This window comes from Euleptes europaea, chromosome 7 (genome assembly GCF_029931775.1).
Source record: "Euleptes europaea isolate rEulEur1 chromosome 7, rEulEur1.hap1, whole genome shotgun sequence".
NCBI classification, from domain to species: domain Eukaryota; kingdom Metazoa; phylum Chordata; class Lepidosauria; order Squamata; family Sphaerodactylidae; genus Euleptes; species Euleptes europaea.
Genome location: NC_079318.1, coordinates 60,662,983 through 60,690,958, shown reverse-complemented (window position 1 = coordinate 60,690,958; position 27,976 = coordinate 60,662,983). Strand labels below are relative to the sequence as shown.

The following is a 27,976-nucleotide window of genomic DNA, read 5'->3' as shown; positions in this document are numbered from 1 at the left end:
AGACAATCCTTCATGTTCTGCTAATCCAAAAAGGTGACAGCCTTGTACTCCAGTTCTTCACAAGACTCCTCTTGACCCCCAATGTACTGTGTGGCTTTTTTGCCTGACTCAGGGAGAACAAGAAGCGGGGTGGGTGAGATCTAGTCAGCAACCTCTTGTGCTAAGCACCATAGATCCATCAAATCCCCCAACAGCCAGTATGGGCTTTCCAAATGTCAGAAAGAAAACTGTTTAAAGCAGGGGTGGGGAATGTCAGGCCCGAGGGCCGTTTAAGGCTCACAAAATCATTTGGTCTTTGTGGGTCCTGGCTGATCTCTAGCTCAGAAGGATCTAAGACTGGTGATCCACCCCCTCCCGCAGACAGGAGTAGCCTCTATCCAAGGCAGCTGTGAGTTTGTTTTCCCGAGAAAAGGAAACTTTTTTCCCCCTTGCAGAAAAGTCGCTAGCTATGGAGCAGCTAGGACCACCCAAGAAACTGTGTTAACCCTTTCTCACCTGGGCCATGGAGAAACGTATTCCCTCTGTACTACAAGAGGGCTGGGGGCAGAAGTGGCGACAATGGAGGGGTTAAAGGGGGCAGGGCCAGAATGCACATGGGGGGGGGGAGTTCTTAGCCAGTGTGTCCTCATTTCATCCCTGCAGGCGGAGGTAGCAGGAGCCGGTTGTAGAATCCGGCCCCGACCATGCGGAGCAGGAGCAACTCCAGCATGCGGCTGGAGCAACACACCATCCTGTGCCCCCAGGTAGGCGAGTGTGCCACCGGTTGGATGCTTGCCCGCACAGGGGTGGGGGTAGCTGCCTGCTTGGGGCTTGGTCAGCTAATTCTTAAGTTGATAATTTTGTATGGCCTGCAAATGATGTTATAAATATCCAAATGGCCCTTGGCAGAAAAAAGGTTCCACACCCCTGGTTTAAAGAGTGGCCGCCTCCCTAGTTCATATTCCTTACTGCCCCACTAAAGGGGGGGTTGTCTGCAGGCCTGTATGAACAACAGAGGAATGGTGTGTACAAATGGCCTCCTGGCTTGTATAGAACAGCTGCTGCTAATGGGGTTGGGATACCTCCACTGTCTGCACTAAGAACAAAGGTACTCACATAGGATATTGGTGACAGAAGGTGCTGGAGCTGCCTTGTACTCTCCTCCCATGAACTGAGTGCAAGAAGAAATGCAAAGAGAGAAGCTGCAAGCTGGCACCGGTTGTGCAAGTGACAAATGCTGACCATTCTTTCCGAGCACCAGCCTTGGTATGTCCAGGGCTGATTTCCAAAGCAACTGAACTGAGTTGCTTAAACCAGACAGTCATCTAGTTCATGCCAAGCTTCATGCCAAGTCATCTAGTTCATGCCAACCTTTCTCTGGCTTTAATAGTTGAAGGAAGCCATACAATACACCTTGGCCAAATTTGTCTTTATTGATTGGGATTCTCAAAGTGTTAGGATTGTGGATTTCGGACTGTGGAGAAAAGAGCACGCTGATGGGGAAGAAAGGGGGTGGCACTGAAGATAGGCCACAACCAAGCAAAGGACAGGACTATAGCTACAGCAGTACCATTAAGAAAGAAACCTCCTCTCTCACTTTTGAGTCTCTTTCAGCAACCCCAGCTAATAGGCAGAAGCAAGGGCTAGGCAAGAGCTGTGCTAGAAAAAGTGGTGTTTTGAGCACACCTGCTCCAAAATGAGCCTGATAGTTGACACCTACAGTGCTCAGCTCTCATTTACTTACATTTTGCACTTTACAACATAATAACAACACATATATATAAAACTGACCAGCTCACAGTTTACATATGGTTGAAAGAATCAAGAATTAAGGAGCGCAGGCCCAGAGCAGAAGCTGGCACCTGCTTCCACTAATCCTGAAGTAGCCACAAGCAGCACACCCATCTTTTTTTGATGAGTTCTAATCATGGGATGATGGTAGAGAGTTGAATCCATAGCTCCCTCAGCACATACCCGAGGTCCGTAGAGTGCTAAGGCACTGGCACTTGACTCAGAACTGAAGGCAGCCTCTGCATTCAGAGGTAGTAAACCTCAGCATCCCAGTGCCAGGAGGCAACATAAGCAAAGGCCTCTATGCCATTGTTGGTCCTCCAGAGTAGCAGGTTGGCCATTGTGTGAGACAGGATGCTGGACTAGATGAACCCCTGGTCTGATCCTGCAGGGTTCTTCTTATGTTAGTACGACCCACAGCTTCCTTTGATTAAACTCATGCTGTCTTGCCCCCATTAGGCTGGTATGGGAGTGGCTGAGTATGTAAGAAGCCAATGCAGATGTACATAAGTAAAGACAAAGATGATGGCAAAGGATGCTTAAGGAAATCCTCTTTGGCTTGCCAGGCTTGAAGGACAAACTGAAAGTGGAAAACAGGTTAAAGGACGCTCAGTGAATAGCAGCTTCAGCTCACTGAGCCATCAGCCTTGGCCAGCAGCAGGATGAATCTGCAAATGGATCGGTGCAGCTCCTCCCTAAATGCCAGAGGCATTAATCAGAGAACGTGCTCTTAGGGAGAGGAAAGGGACCAAGCTTCATTGGCAATTTGCTACTCCAAAAATAAGGCAATTAGAAAGTTTCTTCTCCTTCCTCTTATTTATCTGAGTTGCTTGGATTTTAGATGCAAAAGCGACTTTGGACATTCAAGGGAGGCCTGTGTTGCTTTCTAAATTTCCACATTCTCTGGCTCCAGCTTTGTTTGCTTAATTCTGCCAGCAAGGCAGTAAAAGGGAAGCTGGACGATCACTGTGCAAGACACCCATTTCCTCTCTCCAGGATCAGAGGAGCATGCCTATTGTGTTAGGTGCTGTAGAACACAGGCAGGACAATGCTGCTACAGTTGTCTTGTTTGTGGTCTTCCTAGAGGCACCTGGTCGGCCACTGTGTGAACAGACTGCTTGACTTGATGGACCTTGGTCTGATCCAGCATGGCCTTTCTTATGTTCTTGTAGACTGCTGCCTGTGGCAATTGACCAAACCATCATGCAGGGAGCAGGCACTTGTGGTGGAAGCTGGTGCTGCTGACCCAACACTACGCTCTTCGCTGAAATCGCTTGTAGCAACCGGCAGGAAGAGCCTTGTTACACTCTTAAGCAACCAGCGCTGCACACAGGCCCATAAAAGCAGGCCAGCAGCCAGTTCTACCTGAAGGTAGAGAAAGTCTGCCTCTTCTCTACACAGGGCACGCTGGGCACTTTCTTGATCTGGACGGTCTGAAATGCGACTTGAGGCTGGTTCTTTGGCAGTACTGGGGTTGGGAGATCAGGGGAGATGTACTCCAGGAGCTGCGGCCTCTTGTCCTGGCGCTGGATGGAGCCCTGCTTCAGCAGATGCAGGACACAAGACAGGATATCTGTGCTGCTGCTGCGACGGTAGTTCAAGAACTTCGGTGCAGAGTCAGAGTCCAATTTCTGGCAGTCATCAATCACCTGAGAAAAGCGGAAAGAGTGCATTAGCCTCCTTTACGGGTGCAAGTGGAACTGCACAGCAAAGACCAAACCCCGGCACTCCATACCCTGAACACAAGTCTGTCAATGTGCATCGCCTTCTCTTCTTTGAGGATCTGGAGGATGAGGCTGCAGATGAAGTTCCGTCTCTTCTCCAAAGAGCTGCCCTCATTCTGCACCACGTTCAAGTATGCCCGTTTTGGTAGCAGAGCCAAGTGTTGGCCAGAAAACTGGGCCAGCATCTTCTCATTCAGCCTCAGCAGACCTAGAGCAAAAAACAACAACACAACAACAACCCAGAGGGCTTGAGATCGGCAGGGCAAATCCAGTTTCCTGGATTCTCTCTATGTGATGTAGCTGTGAAAGCTCTGTGTGCTGCTACTCTAGCAGGGCCGGGCAAGCTAAGCGTTCCATAGATATAGCTATCAAAATCCCCCAGAGCCAGCTGCATGCCTTTTCTCTCTCTCTCTCTCTCTCTCTCCCCTCTCCTCCCTCTCCTCTTCATAATTACCCTGATTCTGCATCAGGAACTCCTTCTCCACCAGAGGTTTCAGTGCATGAGCCAGGAGGGCCAGAGAGAGACCTGTATCTTGTAACAATTTCTCCAGAGGAACCTCCTAGAACCAACAAAAAAAGGGAGGTTAGTATAAGACCTTTCGGAAACAGGAAATTTTAAGGACTTTGGAACTACCTTTCCAAAGATGGCGTAAGGATAGAAATTAAAGAATGACCTTTGGTGCAGTGACTCCTGCTGCTCTGATCTCAGCCTTAATCTCCATGGCTGATTCCAGAGCAGCAGGTGTTAATGCATTAAAGCGATCCTTTAATTCCCACCGCCCTGCCTCTTGGGAGAGGGAGTTCCAAATCCCACAAGATGTTGCAAGGCCGGGGCACGGTTTGCATACATCACCAGAACAGGGCAGAGTAGATTGAACATTGGGAACTATCCTATGTGTGACCACTTCTTGCAGTGCTCATGGATAATTTTCATGTTGCAGAATGTGGGACTTCACAGTGCAAAATCCACAGGGGGTTGGGTTATGAGGGACTGGGTTCTGTTCTACAAATTATAGAAATCCAGAGAGGCAAAGAAATCAGTATCAAGGCAGGCAGAACCTCAGCAGTGTTGAAGAGCAGAAGGATGTACATCTGCAGGGTGGACACGTGCAGGATCCAGTCCTGGTAACACAGCTCCGCGTGGCCCAGCCATGTCCACTGCAAACGCCGTGGCTGCGTGTGCTGCAGCCCAAAACGACTCTGACCTGAACAAGAAAAAGGTTTGGTCAGGGAGAACGCCATGGGTGGGGCTCATGCTTCCCCACTCCCCCTCCTCCTCCTCCTCCTCCTCCACCCCCCGGTTCTCCAAGCCCTCAACATCCAGGCTGGAACTAGATCCCACAAAGGATGCACCATTTGAAGCTGTCTCATACTGTCGGCCCATCGGTCCCTTTAGTTCCCTACCCTCTACTCTGCCTGGCTGTAGCTCTCCCGGGTCTCCGGTAGAGCCTCTGCCCACCTAACCAAGCTCCTTCTCACAGGACTGAACGTGGGACTTGCTGCACAGCACTGCACAGCACGTGCTCTGCCACTCCCTTGTGGCCTCTCACTGTGCCAGGGACACCAAGACACCAGCTCCTATCACATTTCAGGGTCACTGGCCAAAAGGGTAGGGCAAAAATATGAGAAGCCTCTGTCCCATGGCTAGGCTAACTCCCCTCCTGGCAACACAACAATCCTCTCTCCACCACCATGTAAGGACAAGATACCGTAGTATGGGGGCAGGATCTGCACTGGCCCCAACACATGTGTGTATGTATGTGTGTCTGTGGGGGGGGGGGGTCTGTAAGATGCCACAGTGAACCTCTCCTCTGAAAAGAGAAACCTTCAACACTGCCTCTCTGGACCTGGGCATAGAAAGACTGTGGGGTGTTCAGTACCGGCCATTTCCTGGTTTTGGGACCCTTCCCCATTTTACAGCCTACAGCTCCAGCACCATTGATTTGTCCACGATCAGCCAAGCCCAAGGAAGGCACGGGACCTGTACGGACCACCCTCTCAGCACTTTGATAGCCCCACACTCACTCTGGGTATAGAAGTCAGCAAACCTGCCCAAGTGCTGACTGAGGGATGGTGGGAAAAATCTGGCAGGCTCCTCCAGGTAGCAGAGCGGGGAGACGGTCCAGCAGCGGGGAGACAGAGCCAGCACCTTCACCTCCGGCTCTTCTTCCGGACTGTGCGGCTCCTCCTCCATGACCTGGGAGAGCAACAGAACCCGTGTCCAGACTGTGGCTCTGAAGAACACCACAGGGTCCCAAGGCACTGGGGAGACATGCCGGGGAAGAGGGCGTGGCAGCCGAGGGTCTGAGAACTGGGTCTTTGCAGAGCCCCTCCCTCCCGCTCTGCTCACCTCTCCCTCCTCCTCCTTGTATTTCCCATCCTGATCCAGTTCCAGCAGGTGCTTGTCCAGCTGCTGCAGCTGGAAGAGGTGGAACTGCTGCTGCTCCTCCTCCAGCTCACTCAGGTTCTTCAGCATCTGCTGGGGGAAGCGGTTGGGGAAGCAGAGCCCGATGTGCTCCACCACAGCACTCTCCAGCCACGTCTTGCCCTGGGACAGGAGCCGGTCGCCCAGGTAGTACCTGGAGAAACAAGGAAGGGCCATGGGCCTTTCGCTCAGCCACAGCCCGGACCACAGACCCTTTCCCTTCCACACCCCTTCCCCTGAAGGAATCCCAATGGCTGAATCCGTCACCATTCATCCCGTGGAGGCGCTTTGCCATCACTTCCCAAGCATGCCCCGCCTACTGCCTTCCTCCTCTCCCCCTCCACCACATCCTGCATCTCTTCCCTACCCCAAAGGCCTCACCGGTAGAAGTGCTCAAAGGTGTTGGCCAGTTCCAGACCAGACAGGAAGAGGATTGGCTCCAGGCTCCACTGAAGGCGCCGCAGGGTCTCCACGTTACCCGAGTCTGCCCAGCTCTTCTGGATCCACACATCAATGTAACGGGCAAACTGCTCGCTCACCTGGAGGTCACAGAGCAGGAGAAGCCTGATAAGCCAGGGAGAGATGGGGGGGAAAGGAAGGAACTCCTCCCACCAAACAAGCAGTAAGTACTCCACAGAAGGGGCTGATCCAATGTCCCTGGTGCCTGAAGCCCAGGAGGAGAGAGAGTATGGGACCAGTCTGTGCTCACTTACGGGGCCTGGAGAAGGCAGAGAAACCCCTGGAACTGCAGGAGACAAAGGTTAATGGCTGGGCCTGGCGCAAGGGACCTCAGAAGAGACCAAGGTCAGGACAAACTTCACTCCTCCCAATGGCTAAATTCCAGGGAGAGGCCCAGACCCTTGACGCCAAGCCCTAGCAGCCCTTACATGCATGGCGGTCAGGAAGGAGAGCTGCAGCAGCCCCCCAGAGAAGCCCTGGCGCAGGGCCAGCATGAAGCACATCTGCTGCCCAAAGAGCTCCTCCATGGCAGTGCGGAGGCGCTGGTAGATGTTGCAATATTGCTCCACGAAGTCCGGGTCCTGCCAGGAGGATTCCAGGAACCGCTTCACCTGGGCAAATGGCAGAAGCAGAGGCAAGCCCGTTAGTGGCCCATGAAGACTTTCTGGAAGTTCCTAAGGCCCTTTCTGTTCAGCAAGGCTTCTGCGGGGGGCAAATGACAACCGCCAGCCAGGGAAAAGTCAGATTTTATGACAGTTCTGGAACTCTTTTTTGTATTCTAACTGATCTTTTCATTGGCTTTCAAGCTGCCCAGGGAGCCCATGGGAGGGCGACAAGATGGGGGCAGAAACTTTAACATAAAAATAAGCCCCAGCTAAGTCACCAGGGCCTTCCGGTCTACCAGGCAAACCCAGGCAATCAGCTTGGGTGCCAGAGCTGGGGGACGCCAAAACGGCCAGAGGCAGCCTCAGGAATGCAGGGCAGAGAAGGAGCCAAATCAGTGTTCCTCCTAGGCATGTCTACCATGTCTACTCAGAACTAAGTCACACTATGTTCAATGGGATCTACTCCCAGGGAAGCAGGCTTATGGCTGCAGCCCTTGGAATGAGGCGGGTGATGTTTCATTATGTTTGTGTATGTATGATGAATGGGGGGTGGGAGAGAGCAACGTCATAGTTCGCCTCGGGCACCAAAACCCCTTGGGCCAGCCCTGTAAGTCACCAGCATCACACAAGGATTGGTGACCAGAAGCCTCTTCCCCACAGAGCTCCGCCCCCACTGTACAGCCTCAGGGTTTCTGATCTCCTCAGCAGGGCAGGGAAAGGAACACCCAACGGCTCCCTAATACACACACACACACACACACACACACACCAAAACACGTAAACAATGCTCTAGTGGATGTTGACAGCCAGTTAAGGAAGGGGCCAGCATGACAACACCAACTTGCATCAACAGGCAGTCTGTGCATCTGGGCAAGGGGTCCCCCCACAAGCTCCGCCCCATACCCCACTGCACCCACACGCACCTGCTGCTGGACCACCCCTTTCCAGCACTGCATGATACCGGTCGTGCTGCCGGCTTTCTTCTCCACTGGCTTGGCAGCCCCAGAACTCGACTCCTTGTTCTTCCCATCTGCAAAGTGGGCATGAAAGTATGGGCAGGGAACGAAGGTCATCAAACAGCACAGCCTCAGGCTTACTGGGCTTTGAAAATTTGGTGGGAGGCTCGGAGTTAAAACAGGGATTCCCTTCTGCCATCTAGAATCGCATGCCCCACTCCCAGTTTCCATTCTTCCCTACAGAGCCCCCCAACCCAGCCACAAACGGTCTTCTTGCTTCTGCCATTTTGGAGGCAACAAAACCTTCCCGACCTTCAGGGGCTCCCTCCCCCAACTACCCTCTGGTCTTCCGCTCTGAAGGGAAGTCCCACCCTTTCTGCCGCCCGCCTGCCCACCCAATGGGATGGCACTCACTGGCTTTCACGGGGGCCTTCAGCTCCTCTGGCTCAGGGCCGCTGGAGTCCACGTGCACCAGCAGGTGGCTCAGTCGCCGCACGTGGGAGTTGAAAATGGCGGCTGGTCTCTTGGCTCTTGCAGCTGCCTTCAGGTTCTCCAAATACTGGCTCAGAAGCCACGACAGGGGGCTGATCCCACTGGGGTCTGGAAGGGTAGGAAGAACCCGAGTCAGCCAAGGGAAGGATGGGCCACCGTGGCAGCCAGGGGGCCTTGCCAGGAAGGAGAGCCAGTACCTGGAGAGGTGATGCTCTGCACCAAGGGGGTGATCAGAGCATCCCAGCAGGTCTTGCCCAGGGCCTGAGCAGCCTCGTCGTCGGGAAGGAAGCGGTCGGCAAACTCCTGCTCGTGGCGCAGAGCGCTGTTCAGCCTGCAAGGTCAAGGAGGTGCTGCATGAGGTATTACTGTGCAGGAAAGCCTGGCTAACCCCTGGCTGCTGGCACATCTGGATTGGAGAAGGGATGCACAAGGCAAGAGATGGGGGCACTTCCAATGGCCCACGTAGGGAAGGGATTCTTAGGACAATTGGTGGATAAAGACTGACAAGGGAGCAGGTGCTGGGAATCGCCACTTGACCAGGGAGAATCTCCGCTTGCAAGGCTGCTAAGCCCTGCCTGTTCATCCCGTGGCCTGGGCGCAAGAGGAGGGTGAGACCCCTCCCTCCCTGCCTGCCACCTAGGCATGAGGCTCCCAGGGCAGCTCCCGGAGGAAGGACGAGGATACCTGTTGAAGAGCTGCAGCAGTTGCCTCCGGTCTTCTAAGATTTCCTGGCACCAGGTGTGTGCCTTGGTGGTGTAGAAGAGGAACGTGCGCCGGCACAGCTGCTCCTTGAAGATGGGCCAGAAGGTGGGCTTGGGGCCCAGCACCTCGATGCCACGCACACGTGTGTCAATGCCACCCTGCAAGAGAGCACAGGGCCTTTGTGTGTGTAACATGCCGTCAAGTCGCAGTCAACTTATGGCAGGGGTGTCGAACTCAATTGTTACGAGGGCCAGATATGCCATAAATGTCACTTGGTTGGGCCAGGCCAGGCCTCGCAAGCCCAGATCAAGAGTAGGGAGGGTGGTTGCCTCAGCTGGATCGAGGGCAGGATAAAAGATCTCAAGTGGCCCCATCTGGCCCCCAGGCCTTATGTTTGACACCCCTGCCATAAGGTTTTCAAGCCAAGAGACATTTGGAGGTGGTTTGCCATTGCTTGCCTCTGCAAAGCAACTCTGGACTTCCTTGGTGGTCTTCCATCCAAGCACTAACCAGGGCCCACCCTACTTAGCTTCTGAGAACTGACAAGATTGGGCTAGCCTGGGCCATCCAGGTCAGGGCCATGGGACCATTACATGAGCCAGTACTGCTAGCAGGACTACTGGACAGCCAAAGATAAGCAGGTCTGGGGTCCTTCTCTTCTAACTGCTTTAAGATAAGACACCCTCCTACCTGCTGACAGTGCTTGATCTTAATCTGTATGACTGGCCAGAAGCAACTCATGTTCTCCAAGAGGGTCACTCTGCTGGCTGATGATGGGACATTCACCTGTTGGATCAGAGGCACGAGAATTACTAAAACGCATAACAAGGTAATATTGTGAAGACAAAGGAAGAAATTTTAAATGTGTACAGAAGCCCACCATTTCTGTGGAGGAGGCAAGGCTGTTGAGTTGACCCCTAAGGCAGAGCTTCACAAGAAGTCTCCTCTGGCCAGAAGCCAACTGCTCTGATAGAGAAGAGGCCATATGAAGCTCAAACAGAATGCCTGGCATACACCCCTACAGACTCAGCAGCTTCATCAATTTTGGAACAAGAAATCTTTGGGGCATGCTGCAATAACTTTTACTGCCTTCCCCAACACCAGCTGAACACTGCACAGAGACGTGAATGCCAAGTAAAAGAGTCAAGGCTTTGGTATATGCAAGGCAATCAACAGTCACCATGCTTCTTCTGTGGATTGTGAAGCATTCATTCAGTACAGCACCCATTCCTTTCCCAAGGCTACATCTGAAAAACCAAGTGGAGAAGCAGTGTTTCTCAACCAGGTGAGATTTCCTAAACCATGAGGCACAGGGAGGCAATTGCTGTTAACTGATTCCCAGCCACCATTGTGCCTGCTGAACAAAGGTCCAACATGACCGGCAGGCTTTTATGCCACATACTTCTTCCAGAATTTCCAAATGTGGGTGGAGTGGACAACAAAAGGAAGGACAATTCAAAAGACCAGCAATATTCTAATAGCAGATAGAAGAAGAAGAGTTGGTTTTTATATGCTGACTTTCACTACCACTTGAGGAAGAATCAAAGTAGCTTACAATCACCTTTCCCTCCCCACAGCAGACACCCTGTGACGTAGGTGGGGCTGAGAGAGCTCTAAGAGAGCTGTGACTAGCCCAAGGTCACCCAGCTGGCTTCATGTGTAGGAGTGGGGAAACCAACCAGGTTCACCAGGTTAGAGTCTACTGCTCATGTGGAGAAGTGGGAAATCAAACCCAGTTCTCCAGATTAGAATCCACCACTACAAACCACCACTCTTAATCACTACACCATGCTGGCTCTTTCACAGAGCCACTGAAGGGAAAGCAGTGTAAAAATGTGCATTGCCCCTCACAATAAGGCAAGGCATGCTGATAAGCTTTGTGCGCTGCAATTTCTGGGTATGGAGGCAGGCCACAGCACTGACCACATTGAGCTTGGTGCTGATGCTGGAGGCGCTCTCCCCTCCCATGACCATAATGCAGGCTGGCATGTAGCTGGAATCCTCACTGGACACCAACATAGACATCTTCCTGTACGAAAAGAGGACAGAGTTAGAGGCAGGCCCTTGCTGAAACTCTGACACCTTCTGAAACCAGGAAGGCATGTCTGGCTTGTTTTTTAAGGACCAACACACTTGGCGAGACAAGAAAGCTAGCTCTACACCACTGCTGTTTCTCTTGGTCCCAAAATGACACCCCAAAAAATCCCAGCGGAAAGCCCTGCCAGGGCTGGATATTCCAGCAAAGAATGACTGTTTTAGCGCTTTGCCTGTTGGGGACAAAGCCCATTTTAGGCAAATGGGCAGAAATGCCACCCCTTTTCAACCCCACATATTACAGTGGCCAAGAGTACCCTTCACTCATCAAACCCAACTCCCAAATCTCGCCTGCCCAGAGACCCCTGCTTAATCCACTCACCGGACTATCACTCCTCGAAGCAAGTAGACATTGATGTAGTGGGAGCTGGTGCTGCCATTTGATTCCCAGTAGGTCTTGGGGTTCCCGTCCACCAGCTTGCTGGCCCGGTAGGGGTTGGAGGAAACTTCCACTCTCTCCCAACACTTGTCATCCTTTACTTCCAAGCTGCAGCCTAAGGGAGAAACTACAAAAGAACCTGAGATGGACAAGCAGGCGGGGCCCTAAAAGGGGAAGTCACTTTGACCGCAAACCATAAAAGGACACTCACCTTGACAAAGGTAGTGCAGGAATACATCAAAGAGCGGGATGGTGATAGGCTGATGGCTCCGCCTGTGTTCTTCTATCTGACCCAGAGCTATCTGTCAATAAGGGAGGGCAAGGAACAGAGAGCCAAAGGTATTAACTGAAAGCATTAAACTAATAGCAAGACATGACCAGTTTTACAGAACCAAACCTGGCCTGAAACTGGAGTGGGATAGGGAGCCTGTTTCTATGCCACTCTCTTCCTGCTTCTTCAGTTCGTTTGCTCTGGTCTCCCCTGGATGCAGCTAATACTCAGCGTTCCGCATCCCCTTCTGCAGGTGGCTCTGGCTACTTGGCCTCTTGTCCCAAACCAGACCTGACAAAGGGCACCAGATTTACCTGGATGCAGCCAGCCAGGATACTGGATGTCATCTTCTTATACAGGCTGGCATATTTCTCGCAGTTGCTCACAAGGTCCCTCAGTTCGGTCACCAGCAGCACATTGGAGCTGTGTTTCTCCAGGACTTTAGTCAAGGCTTCCTTAGCACCCATGCAGCACATCATGACAGCACAATCTTTGTCGAGGGTGGCGAGACAGTACAGGAAGCTGGTGAACCCCTGAACGATCTGTGAGCAAAGGAGAGGTGGCATCGTTCACTCAACTGAGCAACAACAGTTTGGGGGACTTTTTTTTTTAGCAAATCACATCTCTCTCTTTCTCTGCCTTCTTCTCCAGTGTTTTTTCTCAGAATTGGCCTGTGTGCATTTATGTTGGGGGTTACCTTTAACAAGGCATGATATTGTTCATCTTAAAGAGCAAATGGGGAAGAGGAAGATTCTGAGAAATGAATATACCAAATTCATATTAATGTGAGAAACTGCTTTATACCATCAGGCTACTGAAGCCAGTAGAGTCTACTCTGTCAAGCACAGGCTCCCCACAACTGATACCAAAAAAACAACATTTTAATTCGAGATGCAAGGGACTGGACCTAGGATCTTCTGCACGCAAACCAGATGCTCACTATTATGCTACAGCCTGTGTAAGCACTATCACACAACACACTTAGCTAACAGAGAAACTGAGTAGCCACATTTATCATGGAAAACAAGAAACAAATATTGCTTTGTGTCATGCAAAAATTTGCTGATGATGTGCAAAGCCCGAGTGTCTTTCTTTCCTAGTCAATAATATTTTGGTCTATGAAATCCATGGAATTGATGCTACATATAATGGCATTCAATGGGGCTGGCTACTTTGAGGTGGCTATCAGTCCCCCTTCACACCTCCTCCCTACCTGTCTATCGTTTATGTGGGCACTCATGGAAGACAAACATGGCTCGATACAGTCATGCCAGGGCACTTTATCCCACCAGGGACTATCCAAACAGTTGTCCAAAACCCTGTGCCAAAGAAGAAGAGTGTTAGAAGAGGACAGCATGAAGGATGGTCTGAAAATAGATATACCAATGAAAACAGCTCAGGGAAATCCAGCTCTTCACAGAGTGGTATCTCCAGACCTGTCAAGAGCAGCCATAGCTAAATGGTAGAGCATCTGCTTGGAATGCAAAAAGTCCCAGGTTCAATCCCCTGCATCTCCAGCTAAAAGGATCAGGTAGTAGGTGATGTAGTAGGTAGTAGCAGCTCTCCGGAGACCCTGGAGAGCTGCTGCCAGTCTGAGTAGAAAATACTGACCTTGATGGACTAATGGTCCAATACGGTATAAGGCAGCTTCATGTGACATGAGGATCTTTATACTTCATCCAACCAAGCATTGCATGGTCACCTTTGCTGAGGACAATGTTTTAGGGATTCTCAGCCTAACAGAAAGCTGAACCTAGGACCTCATGCGCACAACCCACATGCTCTTCCCACTGATCCATGTGAAACTTACTTCAGTGCTCCCAGCATGACATCTTTCTCAGATGCCACCAGCGTCAAGTCTCTGAGCAGCAGCACATCAGTGAACAGCTCATAATTGTTTTCTTCTGGGCAGGCAGCCACGCCACACAGACAGCACTCCAGTGCTGCCACCATCTCCTTGGAAATGCTGCTCTCCCGCAGGCTGCTCAGCAGCGTTGTAACTTCGGTCTCCTTGAGAATGATGGAGGCTGCAGAGTCTGGTTGGGGAGAGACAATATTTGGGAGAAATTTTCTGCAATAAAGTCTGTTTGGTTGGTTTTCAGAATCCTCATCCATTTCTGAGATTCCTGAAAAACACCCTGCAGGGCAACAATATGCAGATCCCCCATCCTCAATGCAATCCCGAAAAATGCAATTGAAAAGGCAGGAGTACCAACCACAAGTGGCAATAAGAAGGCCAACGATAAGAGGGTAACTGTACTAGTGAGAGAGGGGGTGCCAGCCAGTTTGTACACAACCATTTTCATGCCAACAACAAATAGTTGAAATGTGATACTGCTGGCAGTACATGCAGGATCAGACTAGTAAGGCTGGAGAATTCCCTACCTGCGTTCTCCTGGCTCAGGGTCAGCTTATGCTCAGCCAGGCGGTTAAGCACTATTCGTGCCAGCATCTCATTGGAGCTCTGGCCAGAGCGGCAGCAGTTCTGCAGGACCAAGTGGAGGTCACAGTTTCCCAGCTGCTCCGCCAGACCCTTGTGATTGTTGATCAGCATGTTCAACGCCAAAAGCCCATTTTGCACTGCTGAAGAAGCCCTGCGGAAGGAAGGGATAACGGGTGACTGTCTGTTCTGCTGGGCAATCGCCATTCCATTGGGCAGGAGGACAAATGAACTGAAGAGCAACTGTTCAAAGAACTGTTCAATTCAAGCAGCAGCAGACAAGGAGCCCATCAGATTGTCTCTCTGCAAGGAGGAAGGAGCACTGAGAGGATGGTGGACCAAGCCACGATTCCTGCATGGATTCCTCACCCCAGACGCTCGATGGAAACAAGACTGCCCGTGTGGGCTCTCAGCCTCACAGATCGGTCCTCCTCTATCTGGCCCGGTTAACCATTTGCTCTTACCCAGGTGTGCCCAACATCTTCTCAACAGCAGCAGGGATGGCAAAAAGCAAGTTGTCAGAGTCTTTGCTGGAAGCAGAGCCAATGCTGGCAAAGATCTCCCGCATCATCTGGGCATCAGAATGGTTCAGAGGGTTGGACTTTCCACCGGCACCTGGTAGCTCATAGTTCCCAACACCCAATAGTACCTTCAGCACCTTAAAGCAAAGACAACCAGTTCAGTGGCAGGGGGAAGGCAGCAAGAATAAAATCATTAGAGATGTGCAACTCCCAATACCCCCACTATTTTGTTTTCCTTTTCAAAACGATTCTTCACTTGTTTTCATGATGCACGTGTGTTCATTTTCATTTGTACGTTTTTATTCCCATTGGTTTCGAAGGAGACAACAATCCACCCCACTTACATTTCCTGCACTGCAGTCAGCAGTGGCTGTGCAAGGCTTGTGGCAGTAGCCAGCCGTAACACTGAGAAACAGGCTGAAAGAATCTCTCTCCTCTCTCAGTCCCCATGAAAAATATGTTCATAATTTCAGGCACTCAAAGGACAATGTTCCCCAGGGTGCATATCAAAGTGCAGCACTTATGAACATAGGAAGTGTCCTGCTCAATCAGACCAGTGGTCCATCTAATCCAGCATCTTGTCACGCATAGTGGCCAACCAGTTACTCTGGAGGGCGACCACCAGGGCATGGAGACTGAGGCTTTCCCCTGATGTTGCCTCCTAGCACTGAGATCCAGAGGTTGACTGCCTCTGAATGTAGAGGTTCCCTTCAGTGACCATAGCTAGTTGCCAGGATAGACCTGACCTTCATGAATCTATCCAATTCCCTTTTAAAACTGTCTATGCTGTAGCCATCACTACATCCTGGTTCGCCATGAAAGTGCGGGGTACAAATTGAATAAAACAAAAAATAAATCCTCTGGCAGCAAAGTTCACATTTTAGTCACTCATTGTGTAAAGGAAGGGTGCCCTTTCAGCCATTCTGAATCTACTGCCCATCAATTTCACTGGATGCCCTCAAGTTCTAGTATTTTAGGTAGGAGAAAATGTTTTCTCAGTCCTTTCTCTCTATTCCAAGCATAATGCATCCTAAAGGGTGTCTAGGCACCAAGGGAGAGAAAGAAATTATCGTGCCAGCCAGTCACAGCCACCACCTCAAGCCTGGAAGAACAGCAGTTAACTCTAACACAGTAAGTGGGGGAAAGGGGAAGCAAGAAGAAAGCGGGGGGGGGGACAAATTGGAAGGGACCACCTCACAACCAGGCCATAGAAATACAGATGGCCCCAGCTAGGAAAAGGACAATAGGCAGCCACCTAAGCCATCGAGTTTCTGGAGGCCAAAGTAAAGAGCAGCCCTTTCCTGCAGACAGGAAGGGAAAGAGGGTCTCTTCTGGGGGGTGAGCTGAGGCAGATAGTAAAACTCCTGAGCATGTTGAATAAGCTCTCTTAGGGCACTTTCAAACAGGGTGTTTAAATCAACTTGGCTTCTGATGCCTAACAGATTTCTTTTCATTATCTCAGACGCCTTAATGGGTAATTGATATTGTCCCATTTTTTATGTCGGTTTTATCCATTTTTTAAAAAAACATCTGTTAAAATCCATGTTTAATTTTCCTTGCACTTCTAATTTATGGCAAATAGTCAATTGAAATGTCTGCTGCGCTTCTAAATGTGCTGCCTCATTTTTTCCGCCTTTTAGCCACTCTGCAATCTTGGCTTTTGTGGCACTGAAGTAATTGCTTTCCAACCCTTCCTTTCAGAAAACTGTTATGTTAATTACCTGTTTCTGTTAGCATTAAGTACCCTTACCCTTTCACAAATGGTGACTTTCCCTTGACAGTTCTGCTGTTTGTTTATTCAACAGCTATGTTTCCCTTTAAATTTGATCAGTCTCCCTGCTCAGCTCCATGGGTTTGTTTTCTTTTAACATTGTGAGGGTGCAGAGAGACAAGGGGGAAAGGATGTGGAGTGCAAACTTGCTGCTTAAAATAATAATATGTCGATATAGCACAAAGTTTTAATAAAATGAACCAAAAAAGCAGAGAACCACAGAAAAATGTGATATCATAATTTTTAACTGATGTCTGAAAATAAATGTTCCTACCTGCGTAAAAAACCCAAACATACAAATTGGGATAAGGTCGCAGTGTGAAAGGGGACCTGTGTTTTCTCGGTTATTAGCTGCTCTGATGATTTTTAAATGCATGCAACTTCAAGAATGATAGCGCCTATTTCTCTATAGGAATATGTAGAGTCAAGGATTAGAGGATGGCATTTTATACATGTTTCTTTTTATCCTTGCTCAGTTTGTTGTGCTTCCATACGCGGGCTACACTTTTTATTTACTTATTAAACTTCTCATTTTCCATGCGGCTAGTCTGATCTCTGTGCCCCTGTCCAGTCCATGCATACCAAAAGTGGGAAAGAGAGGGGGGAGTAGTTAAACCCTACTCCCCTAGTGTACTCAGTAGTGAGTGCAAAAAAAGACAATATGAAGCAGAGGGGCTGTGGCTCAGTGATAGCATCTGCTTGGCATGCAGAAGGTCCCAGGTTCAATCCCTGGCATCTCTAGTTAAAGGTACTAGGCAAGTAAGTGATGTGAAAGACCTCTGCCTGAGACACTGGAGAACCGTTGCAGGTCAGAGTAGACAGTACTGGCTTCAATGGACCAATGGTCTGATTCAGTATAAGGCAGCCTCATATGTTCGTATGTGAAACACCTCTGCCTGAGACCCTGGAGAGCCACTGCCAGTCTGAATAGAAGGTACCAACTTTGATGAACTAAGGGTCTGATTCAGTATAAAGCAGCTTCATGTCACTGTGTGTGGGGGGGGGGAGGTAGTTGTGAATTTCCTGCATTGTGCAGGGGGTTGGACTAGATGACCCTGGTGGTCATCTAGTGGTCCCTTCCACCTGGTGGTCCCTTCCAGCTCTACGTGTTCATGGAGGCTTTAACAGGCAAGCAGCAGAGAGTGCCTGAGCGCTAACCTTCAGGCTGGAATCCTAAAGGGAAAAGCGGTTAGCTGGTGGCAGCAAAAGTGGAGGGAGGGAGGGGAAGAGAGAGAGGGAGGGAGGGAGAGAGTGAACAAATGAATGAGCTAGGAAGCGGAGAAAGAGAAGCCTCACTGGGCAAGATACCTAGGATGGCTGTGTAACTTCCAACACTGACACTTTCACATCCATCCTCCTTTCACCCAAAATCAAACATAGAATGTGATGCTTCACCCATCAACAAAAAATTCCCACATATTTTGCGAGATTCTAGATCTGACACCATTCACTTGCCATTTCATGATGCTCTTCTCCTGAACAGACAGTTATGCATCCCTTCCTAAAACAAACCAACTCCCGACCCCCAAAATTCAGTGCTCAACCCCACTGCTCTGGGCTTGCACAGCACATCAGCACAGACTTTCTGCTTCTTCATTTCTTCTTCCCCAACCTCCTGCCCCCAACTCTGTCAAGCTCTGCATCCATACTTACTGCCAGGCCAGCTTGCTGCACCAGCGCTGACGTGGGATACTCCAGCATGCAGCACAGCATGGCCTGCAGCCCGCCTTTGGTGGCAAAGGGTATCCGCCAGTCATATTTGGCCAGAAGCACATACAGCATCCGCAGAACCAACACAATCAGCAGTTTCTCCACTCGGCAGTTCAGCAGCTCCACCAGCATCTTGACTGTTTTCTCCCTGGGGGTGGTAAGAGGGACCAGTCATCAGGGAGCCTGACCCTTAGAAGATTGATTAGGGCCAAGCCCCAGCCTACAGTAATCTTACAGTCAATTTCAGTTAAGTATCAAAGAGATTTAACAGGGAGACAGTGTAGTGTAATGGTTAGAGAGTTGGATTAGGATCTGGGAGACTCAGGTTTGAATCCCCATTCTGCCACAGAAGCATGCTGGGTGACCTTGAGCTAGACACATACTCTCCACCTAACCTACCTCACAAAGGATGTTACAAGGATAAAACAGAGGAAAGAAGAATGATGGAAGTTTCAAACATCACCTCTATGCCAAAAATCTGCTGCACTGTTCGCTTGCCTTTCCTATGCAGTGAAGTAAAAAAAGAGGGAAAGATTCCTGGCCTGGTCTCCAACAGAGCGGAGTCATGGAAAGGGTCCTATCTGCAAGCAGAGAAGCAACAAAACACAGAACTGACCTGATGGCGAGTTCATCCTCTGCTTTGACAAGCTGCTTCTGTTGCCCAGGCTCCTCTTCCAAGATATCAGTGATGAATCTGAGACTGGCCATCTGCAGCAACACGCCACAACTGGGCTTCTGGATCACCTCCATCACCTCTGCCAGCTGCTCCAAGGCGCTCTTTTTCCCTGCCACTTTCACACTGCAGAAAGCTGATCAACAGGATCAATCAGCACAAGGGGAGGGGCTGTGGCTCAGTGGTAGAGCCTCTGCTTTGCATGCAGAAGGTCCCAGGTTCAATCCCTGGCATCTCCAGTTAAAGGTACTAGGCAAGTAAGTGATGTGAAAGACCTCTGCATGAGACCCTGGAGAAATGCTGCCGGTCTGAGTAGACAGTACTGACTTTGATGGACCAAGGGTCTGATTCAGTATAAGGCAGCTTCATGTGTTCATGTGTCCCTCAGTCAGTTTTGCCAGCGCATCCCAACCCTTTGGCTGCTCTTTCTCAGCAACCCATATTGCAGATCCCTTTGTCCTTCTTTTCCCAGCATCCCTGCTGATCATCAACTGATTAGGATAGCAACGTGCCTCTGATGGGGATGCAGCACAAGAGTGGGGATTGCTGCATCAGCACTCGTTCTTCTTGCCCACCTGTTTCTTTACAGTCAGTGCTGTGTGATTTCCACAAATTAATGCAGGTCCAGAAATGCCTACAGGGCTACAACCATAGATAGGTTTAAAAGGGGATTCGACATATTCACAGAGGGTAGATCCATCCATGGCTACTAGACATGGTGACTAAAGCAAACCTCCCTATGCAGAGTCAGTTAACCTCTGAAAGCCAGTGCTAGGAGGCAACATCAGGGGCTTGGCCACTATGGCTTGTCTGTTGACCCTTCAGGGCAACCAGTGGTCTACTGTGTGAAATGGACCACAACTCTGATCCAGCAGGACTCTTCTTATGTTCTTAAGAATGTTACGTAAGAAAGGTTAGGCTGCTGGCTGGCACTCACCTTTGGCTTTCTCCTCCAGGGTTTCTGGGAAGGAAAGTTCTTCCAATCTGAAAAGCTCCTTATTCAGTTGTGTGTCTGTTTTCTCCACCATAGATGGAGCTGGGAGAGCTTCTTCTGCAGAGGGTGACTCCTTTGACGTTTTGGGTGCCATGGCTTCAGGAAGGCTGCCAGACTCCACAGGAATCTTGTCCCCATTTTGGTAGTTCTCATTTGCCTGCCCCTTGAAGAAACAATACTTGAGATAGACGTGGCAACGTTGCAGGTCCCTTTGGGTGCATCCCAGGCACTGCTGGCTCAGGAGCTCTAGCACTTTCTGAGCCAGCTCCGTTGACACAGACAGCTGGATCAGGCCTTCTTCGTCCAGCTGTGACAGCTGAAAACATAAACAGAGTTAATGGAAGTAGACCTCACTGCAGATGATACACCTGGGGCTAGACACACCCACACCAAATGCCCACAAGTCCAAAATGAACAGAACCAGCTTTCGATAAATAACAGCCAGCCTGAAACAGAATATGCACTAACAGAACCACTTCTTGAACTGCCACTCCCCAGTGGCTGCTGGTGGTGTTATCTGTGGGAGAGCTGTCTCCCCTTAAACCTATTAAATGGTTATTTCTTACAGGCTCTGGAAAATGCAGGCAAGGCAATTTTGAACAGGTGAGGGTGGAAGCTCTAGGACACTCTTTCTCTCTGTCATGAATCAGTGATCAACTGTAATACTAGTACTATAGTAGGAGAGAAGCACAGGTTCATGCTTGCCTCAAAATTATTCCTCCAGCTTTTTACCTTCTGGTTTTGCTGGATGAACTGAATAATTTCCTGTTGCTTCTGAGGTTCTAATTTCTTAATGAAGAAGAGCAGCTCCCACCATTCGGCCAGGTTCAGGGTCCCAGTCTTCTCAGTCATCCGATCTGTCAGATATGGCAGTGAGCAGAGCCCCGGAAGTGGCTTATGGAACAACCTCTGGTTAACTGAAGCTAGGCACAAAATCACAGAGAGGGTCTTTAGGGCTTCTTGAGAGGCAGACACTTTAAATACTGGTAGTGGTAGTAGAAGATGAAGAGGAAAAAGAGGAGGAGGAGTTGGTTTTCATATGCCGACTTTTTGTACCACTTAAGGAAGAATCAAACCGGTTTACAATCACCTTCCCTTCCCCTCCCCACAACAGACACCCTGTGAGGTAGGTGGGGCTGGTATCCAAGCAGATTGCAATACAATCTGATCCTGGAGAAAGCCCTTTTTCAACCATTGTCTCAGCTTTAAATCTATATATTTATTTATTTTATTTTATTTACTTAGTTTGTATCCCGCCCTTTCTCCCCCCAACAGGGGACCCCAAAGCGGCTTCCAGTGTTCTCCTCTCCTCCATTTTATCCTCACAACAACCCTGTGAGGTAGGTCAGGGCTGAGAGTGCGTGACTGGCCCAAGGTCACCCAGCTGGCTTCCATGGCCGAGAAGAGGATTAAAATCTTCCTAGTCCAGCCCTCTGAGCACTTTCAGTTAATAAACAACCAAAGAATGCAGGCAAAGAAATAATGGAAGATAGGGGAAAATGATAGGAAAATAATTCTATATATTTAAAGTTTCCAAAAGCTTCATCTCAACTATCGTTACAGTGTCACTGTAAGGTAGGCCAGTATTATTATTTCAATAATACATACAGGAAGCTGAGGCTTAAATACAACAATTTACCTAAAGCCACCTCATTAGCTCAGGACTTTCAGCTAACAGCTCATGCTCTGATTCATTGTGCTATAATAATAAAGTAGAGCCAGTGAAACAATCTCTTATACCATACACGAAAGGGCTGCTTCCCACAACATTTTGTACTGAGTTTTGGATACCCATTTTAAACACCATTTCAGTTATGAATATAGCAATCATATATCATTTGCAAAGAAGGAAAAGGACATATCCAGGCTTAGGCTTAGCCCGAGGCAAAGACTAAGAAATACCCCCTAGCCTTCTCCTGAACGGGAATAAATTCTTCTCAAGACAGAAGCAGGTTCTTTTTCTAGGTATTCACATGGCCCAATCATGAAAGGATGAATTTTTTGTGAAACATCGCTTTGTTTGTATGGCTAAGATAGATGAAATAACGTGCTCTGTGCTTCCAATCTCTCAGAATCAGGCAAAGACAAAACCTGTGAACATGTGACCCACTGGGGAAAAATTATCCTTTCAATAGCCAATTCCATTAGTTCAAGTGGCAAACTGGAAAAAGAGTAAGCCAAAATCAGCCCATAGGAAAGAAATGAACAGCATGAACGAAGCCCAAATGGTAGGTGACGGAACAATGAACACAGACCTGCCTTTGCAGCTTGAGGAAATATAAACCTGACATATTAGGACTGCCTTACCTGTATCCTCTCTCAGAGTCTTTGTAAGGTTGGACACTTTTTCCAGGGCCTTCTGCTCTGCCTGACCCGATCCACTGATAATCTCAATCATGTGCCAAGGAACCCAATATATATGGCCCAGAGACTCCCAATGAACCTAGAAAATTGGAGCCAAACATAAGAATTCCTCAGCTTACTTTTCCAGTGAACAAGAAAAGGTGATCTATCCCAAAACATCCCATATATTACTTGGCAGCCACCTCAAAACATTTTTCTGGATTCAAGAATGATTCTCTTGTTCACAGAGCAGATGCAAACACAGGTGCACACCAGAGCTTCAGAAACTAAACGAACTTGGCAAAACATGAATCTCAATGCCAGCCATCCAGCTGCCAGAGCATGGCATCACCTAGTACAACCCTGCCCCACACTCAGAAGTACCTGAACAGGTGGGGTGCCATTATTGCTGAGAAGGAAGTCGCCCTCGTCTCCCGCACATACTTTTTCGTAGTCTTCCAACATGCGCACGCGCATGCCACACACCAGCTTCTCTTGCACATATTCCACATAGCCACTGCAACTGGGAAAGGCAGAGCGCGTCTTGAAGGTTCTGATCTCTTTCTGGGGCAGGTGAGTGGCTGATTGGACGATGGCATAGTTGGGAAGAACCTGGGGCTGGAAGATAGACTTAGCAACTCGAGGTCGCCTTTCCTTGAGCTCCTGATTACGATCCCAGCCCATAACCTGCACCAACTCTGAAATGAGGCTGCCCATGGCCACGCTGAAGTCAAACTCACATTGCATCCTTTTCTGTCCCTCATGATTTGCAGGGGAGGGCACAGAGCCTGCCTCCTCCCCTCCTGGCTCTGAGGTGGTGTTCAGCTTGCCCATGAGGGAGGTGACACCCAGGTACCGCTTAACCAGTGAAAAGAGCAGTTTCCCTGGAATCTGAAACAGACAAATAGGTCACCCTCTTGGCCAAAAAATACTGCTTCCCATCCCGTCCCTCATTGTGAAACACCTAGCCCATAGCCATGTTCAAAAGTCACGATGAACACATCTATAATCCCTGTATAGTGTATGCTTGGTTTTTCTTTATACATGTGTTGAGTAATTTTCATTTTACATTCAATGCATGTACAGGTGAACATGCGATTTAAACACATTTATCCATTTACCAGTCCCTGGTTTAATTTGCAAAGTCAACATGCATTGGCTCTTTCTTACAAACAGATGTATGTGCATTCACTCTAATATGGGAACAGGGCAATTCTAATCCTCAAATGCCAGCATACTTTTCACATACTGTGATTGCAAGCTGCTTCTGCCCACCCACTGCAGCTTCAATATTAGGGTTGCCAACAACCTGGAGAAAATAAAATGTCTTGCTCCTTTAAGAGAGGCGTAATATATGTGCAAGTGGGCACCAGGAGCTTTTCATGGCACAGAGGTAGATAATACCACCTGGTAAATAACATCCCATTAACCCGTTTCTAGGGGCAGGTCATTTTTTCTTCAGGCTGCTGGCAACCCCGTTCAATATCACTGCTCTTTCCATTACTGCACACCTTTCATTTGTCAACCTTGTGATGGCCACTGGACAAGCAGAAAAGGGAGGGAACAAGGAAAACCTACTTTGGCATTCCTGCTGTGGTAATTAGACATCACCAGATAGGGGTTCCAGCCAGAAAACTGAGGGCTGAAACTATCAGATGATGACAACCAGTTAATACCTCAGGAAGTTGGATCCCTTCAAAGGACACACAGTGCTCTTCTGAGGATGTCGTCTCTGCAAACAGCTCAAGGAGAGTATAGCAACTGTCAAAGTCCATTTGATCTTCAATGCCATCCTGCTGACTCAGGGACAAGAGAACGTAGGCTCGGCTTCCTAGAACCAGAAACATTAGTGCAGTGTTTCCCTTCTCCTATTCTACTGCACCCTGTAGAATCAGGGAGTAGTCATGGGTCAGTAGCACAGCAACTGCTTTACATAAAGGTCCCAGGTTCAATCACAGCCATCTCCTGTTAAAAAAATACCAGGCAGTAGGTGATGTGAAATACCTCTGCTTGAGACCCGAGAGCCACTGCCAGCCAGAGCAGACAAGACAGACCTTGAAAGACCAATAGTCTCACTCAGTTTAAGGCAGCTTCATGTACATGTGTGTTTATACTTTCAAGCTTGGGAATCTATGGCAGAATGGAAGTCACTTCTTTTATACAACGTGAAAATACGTGACACACCAGGCCATAAAATGGTGATTCAGGGTAGAATATTACAGAAAGGGCCTGTGATAGACAGGTTAGGTTTGGCCTCTCCCTAAGAGCAACCAATGAGAGATGACAGAATGTTAGGCAGTTGGAGGTACAGAGAAGAGTGGAAACAGGGAAGTGGAACCAGTAGTCCTTCCCTGAGGGAAATAGTTCTTAGGAAAGGATGGTAATCCCTATCAAGTGTTAAAGATGGAAAATTTGAACCTGTGTGTATATTCCTGCCTCCACAGACGTTGACAATTTTGTGTCAAACAAGTTTGTCCTTGATTAGCACATTACCTTTGATACTTTTTGCAGGACAATGATTCAGCTCAAACCCAACCCCTTTCTGACTATATATTACTCTTCCTACACACTTGACACTGAGAGACACTGCCCTTCAGTGTTATTCCTCTAAAGATGCCTGCCACAGCTGCTGGCAAAACATCAGGAAAGAAAATACCAAGACCACGGTCACACAGCCCGGATAACCTACAAGAACCAAAGTTTGTCCTTGTTTATCTAAGGAGTGACAGCCAAGTGATCTCCTTCAACAGCTACAAACACCTGTTGGTAGAACAAAACAACTACATTTTTGCTACAACCTATCTATCGTATATAGTTATATGAAATGTTCATTCCGGTTGCCCTTTCACCTGTCAAGGTTAAAACTGAAACCTCCGACAGCCTGACTTGACCATTTCCCTGTAAGAGTGAAATAAAAGTTTATGTGTTGTGAATTCATATCAGCCTCATGTGTGTCTTATTCCAACATATACCAAAGAAGGGTTTTTCAGTTTCTCAGCATCCTAGGGTGGGCCAGAATATTATATACATTTTAACATCTGGAGGGCAGACAGGAAAAAAAGAGAAGAGGAAAAAGGAGCCGCTTGGCAAAGTGAAAAGGGGAGGGGGAAGCATCATAGGGTCTCAATTATTATTTTAATGAGGAAACCAATTGGGTCAGATTGGCAACTGCATATTCATGCGTATTCTCTGTGATGGCTCCCACCTTGTGAAACAGCTTACCTGAGGAGGTCAAGAAGGCCCCCTCATTTCTATCATTTTGCAGAATGTGACAAATAGAAATGTTCAGGACATTTTTATAAAGGAAGTAGAACTGTAATGTAATGAAACAGTTAAGAATGTTGTTTTCATAAAAGAACAAGCTTGTAGTTGTGGGTTGTTGTTGTTTTGTACTTATCACCTTCCTTTTACTGCAGTGTCTTCTACCTTTGCAACCTATTTGCTACATTATGGCACTGTAGTGCCTTAGATGGTTTTTTGGCTTTGTTTTGGTGTTTTATATGTTGTTTGAGTCCTACTGCAAAGGTTCTTGCTAGCTGATCAAGTCTCAGCAAGAAAGGCAGACTATAAATGGAGTGAATAAATAAGATAAATATACAGGAGTTACAGTGCCCACCTAAGCAGGGCTTGTTGTAGTCAATGGACTTAGAAGGTTATAGTTTGCATTGAACAGGACTGTCAATATAGGAATTACAGCCTAGTGCTCCAGATTTAAAAAGACAAAGAGGCAGGGGCAAGAAAGTGCTCCAATAAACACAGGTATATATAGTGACTAGCACCTAAACACTTCTTTCCCAGAATACAGGTTAGCAAATTCCATTCCAGCTACAACAGCTATTCCAGTTTGACTACCAAGGCTGTAGTGCAGCAGTCAACACTGAGGAAATACTGTATTTCCCTTCTGGCAATTTGGCCACATGAGATTTCATGATGCTAGAGGTAAGAATAGCTGCCCCTTTTCTGCACAACTAAAGTTTTAACTTATTTGACTATGTGACAGGGGCATGAAGGAATTTAAACCTGCTAATATGCTGAAGCAGTAGTCAGCCTTGCAAGCAAACACAGTGTCAGGCAAAAGCTGGAAACAACAGTCTAGCCGAGCCTAACCCTGAGCCTCTTGGTAGCTTGGAAATGTCAATGAAACAGGCAGCAGAACACATGGAACACATGTTAGCAACATATGTTTAGAATGGATCAAGTTTTATACCAGAATTAATAACGGAATGCGCAGTCCACTGAACTATTATAAAAAGATGAGCAGATGGATGTTGTGATACAGTAGCACTAAGATGACTGGGGTACATAAGGAAACCTAATTACAATTTTAAGAACTCAAGTTGCACAGGCTACTACACTGGTCCAAAGCAAAATCCAAAAACAAAATCTATATAATAAATTTTATTAAGACCAATCAAAATGAAACAAGAGAGTGTGCTTTCAAGTTCTCCAGAAATCTTCAACAGGCTGGATGTTTATAAAGGGGTGGGAGACACCAAGATGTTTCAGGCCTTAAGACCCTTTATCTGCATCCTGTATAGAATGCTTTGCAAACTTGACTAGATTCTAGGTGGAACTAGGATTAGATTGCACCTTTGGCCTCCTGGGAAGAGGGTGAGAATAATGGCAGCTTCCAAGAGCAAGCACAGAAGCCAGTGGTTAGTTAACTGTCTATCACTAAACAGAACATACGTCCCTGAAAAGTCCAAGAGAAAACAAAACATGTCATAGTTCTTGTATTAATCATAGTGGAGGTTAATTTTAGATGATGTACTGTGTTGGTCCTGCTTGCTTTGAGCCAAATACCCATTTTTACCCTTTCTTTTGTTCAGTTACAGATCCTGAGGATGGTGAAGTCAAATTATCAACTTCCATTTTTTCTGGGATTCCACTTCTTGAGGGACTCTGAAATGTGTTTATCAGACAGTCAACCTCAACTTGTCTTGATGGTCCAACCATTTAGGTATTACACAAAAACTGGAAATGGTTACAAAGTTTTTGATAGGAATTGCATAACACAATTCCCTAAAACGAACAACTCCACTCATACCCTTTGATGTGTCTCACCTGCATCATGTGAAGCCAAAGCCCTCAGCATCTTGCCAGCACTGCGGCGGATTTGCTTCTCCTCATTACACAGCATCTTCATCAGCAGATCCAGGGCACCTGTCTCCTTGAAGACGCCTATCAGTGAGCCAATATTGGCATAGGCGCTGAGCACATGGATGGTATTGAGGATGGAGGGCTGAGAGACTGTGGAGCTGACCATCTGTTCAGCAACCCGTTGCACCAGGTTCCTGACATCAGCCTTCATCTCCAAAAACGAGGCCTCATCCAGTGGGACATCAGGAGGGAATGATGCTTTCCCCTCGGGCTTCTCCTCGGGCTTCCTAGTACCCAGGAGTGTGGGACAGTTTGCATAAACATCATCTGCTGACATCCACATCAGGACGTTCTCCATTTTGCTCTCTGCTGGAGAGGCATCTGTGCTTCTTCCTGTACCATTCTCCAAGCTGAAGACACTCCAGCGAATCAGGTATTCCGTATGTCCATTGTAACCACAGCGCTGCCGGATTAACTCTTCAGGATAGGCATGCAGCTTGAGTTCAAGATGCACTAGGACACTGCCATTTTGCCTCTCACTTACCAT

The 27,976-nt window shown here is 48.4% G+C and overlaps 1 protein-coding gene and 1 non-coding gene across 2 annotated transcripts; one reads left to right on the top strand and one right to left on the bottom strand.

Annotated features, from left to right (window-relative positions):
- Positions 1-20: 20 nt before the first annotated feature.
- On the bottom strand, positions 21-27,976 carry CUL7 (cullin 7). Its single transcript, XM_056853390.1, has 32 exons — positions 27,394-27,976; positions 24,006-24,160; positions 22,714-23,220; positions 22,294-22,429; positions 20,719-20,909; positions 19,930-20,302; positions 18,936-19,128; positions 18,263-18,467; positions 14,782-14,975; positions 14,263-14,471; positions 13,688-13,913; positions 13,091-13,196; positions 12,192-12,419; positions 11,818-11,908; positions 11,550-11,721; positions 11,057-11,162; positions 9,824-9,919; positions 9,116-9,291; positions 8,629-8,762; positions 8,354-8,539; positions 7,907-8,013; positions 6,807-6,989; positions 6,301-6,458; positions 5,845-6,073; positions 5,520-5,691; positions 4,554-4,699; positions 3,949-4,054; positions 3,506-3,702; positions 3,136-3,419; positions 2,405-2,465; positions 1,096-1,150; positions 21-103 (listed from the first exon to the last, which is right to left on the bottom strand). The coding sequence occupies exons 1-32, from the start codon at positions 27,974-27,976 to the stop codon at positions 21-23; spliced, it is 6,048 nt and encodes a 2,015-aa protein (XP_056709368.1).
- On the top strand, positions 19,160-19,231 carry TRNAA-UGC (transfer RNA alanine (anticodon UGC)). Its single transcript has one exon. It is a non-coding gene; the product is annotated as a tRNA-Ala (tRNA).

Coding starts and splice junctions, on each gene's coding strand:
- CUL7 (XM_056853390.1), bottom strand. CDS start 27,976: ATGGTAAGTGAGAGGCAAAATGGCAGTGTCCTAGTGCATCTTGAACTC. Junction 13,197..13,687: donor GTCATGCTGGGAGCACTGAA/GTAAGTTTCACA, acceptor TCTTTGGCACAG/GGTTTTGGACAACTGTTTGG. Junction 11,163..11,549: donor CTTCGAGGAGTGATAGTCCG/GTGAGTGGATTA, acceptor CTTTTCGTACAG/GAAGATGTCTATGTTGGTGT.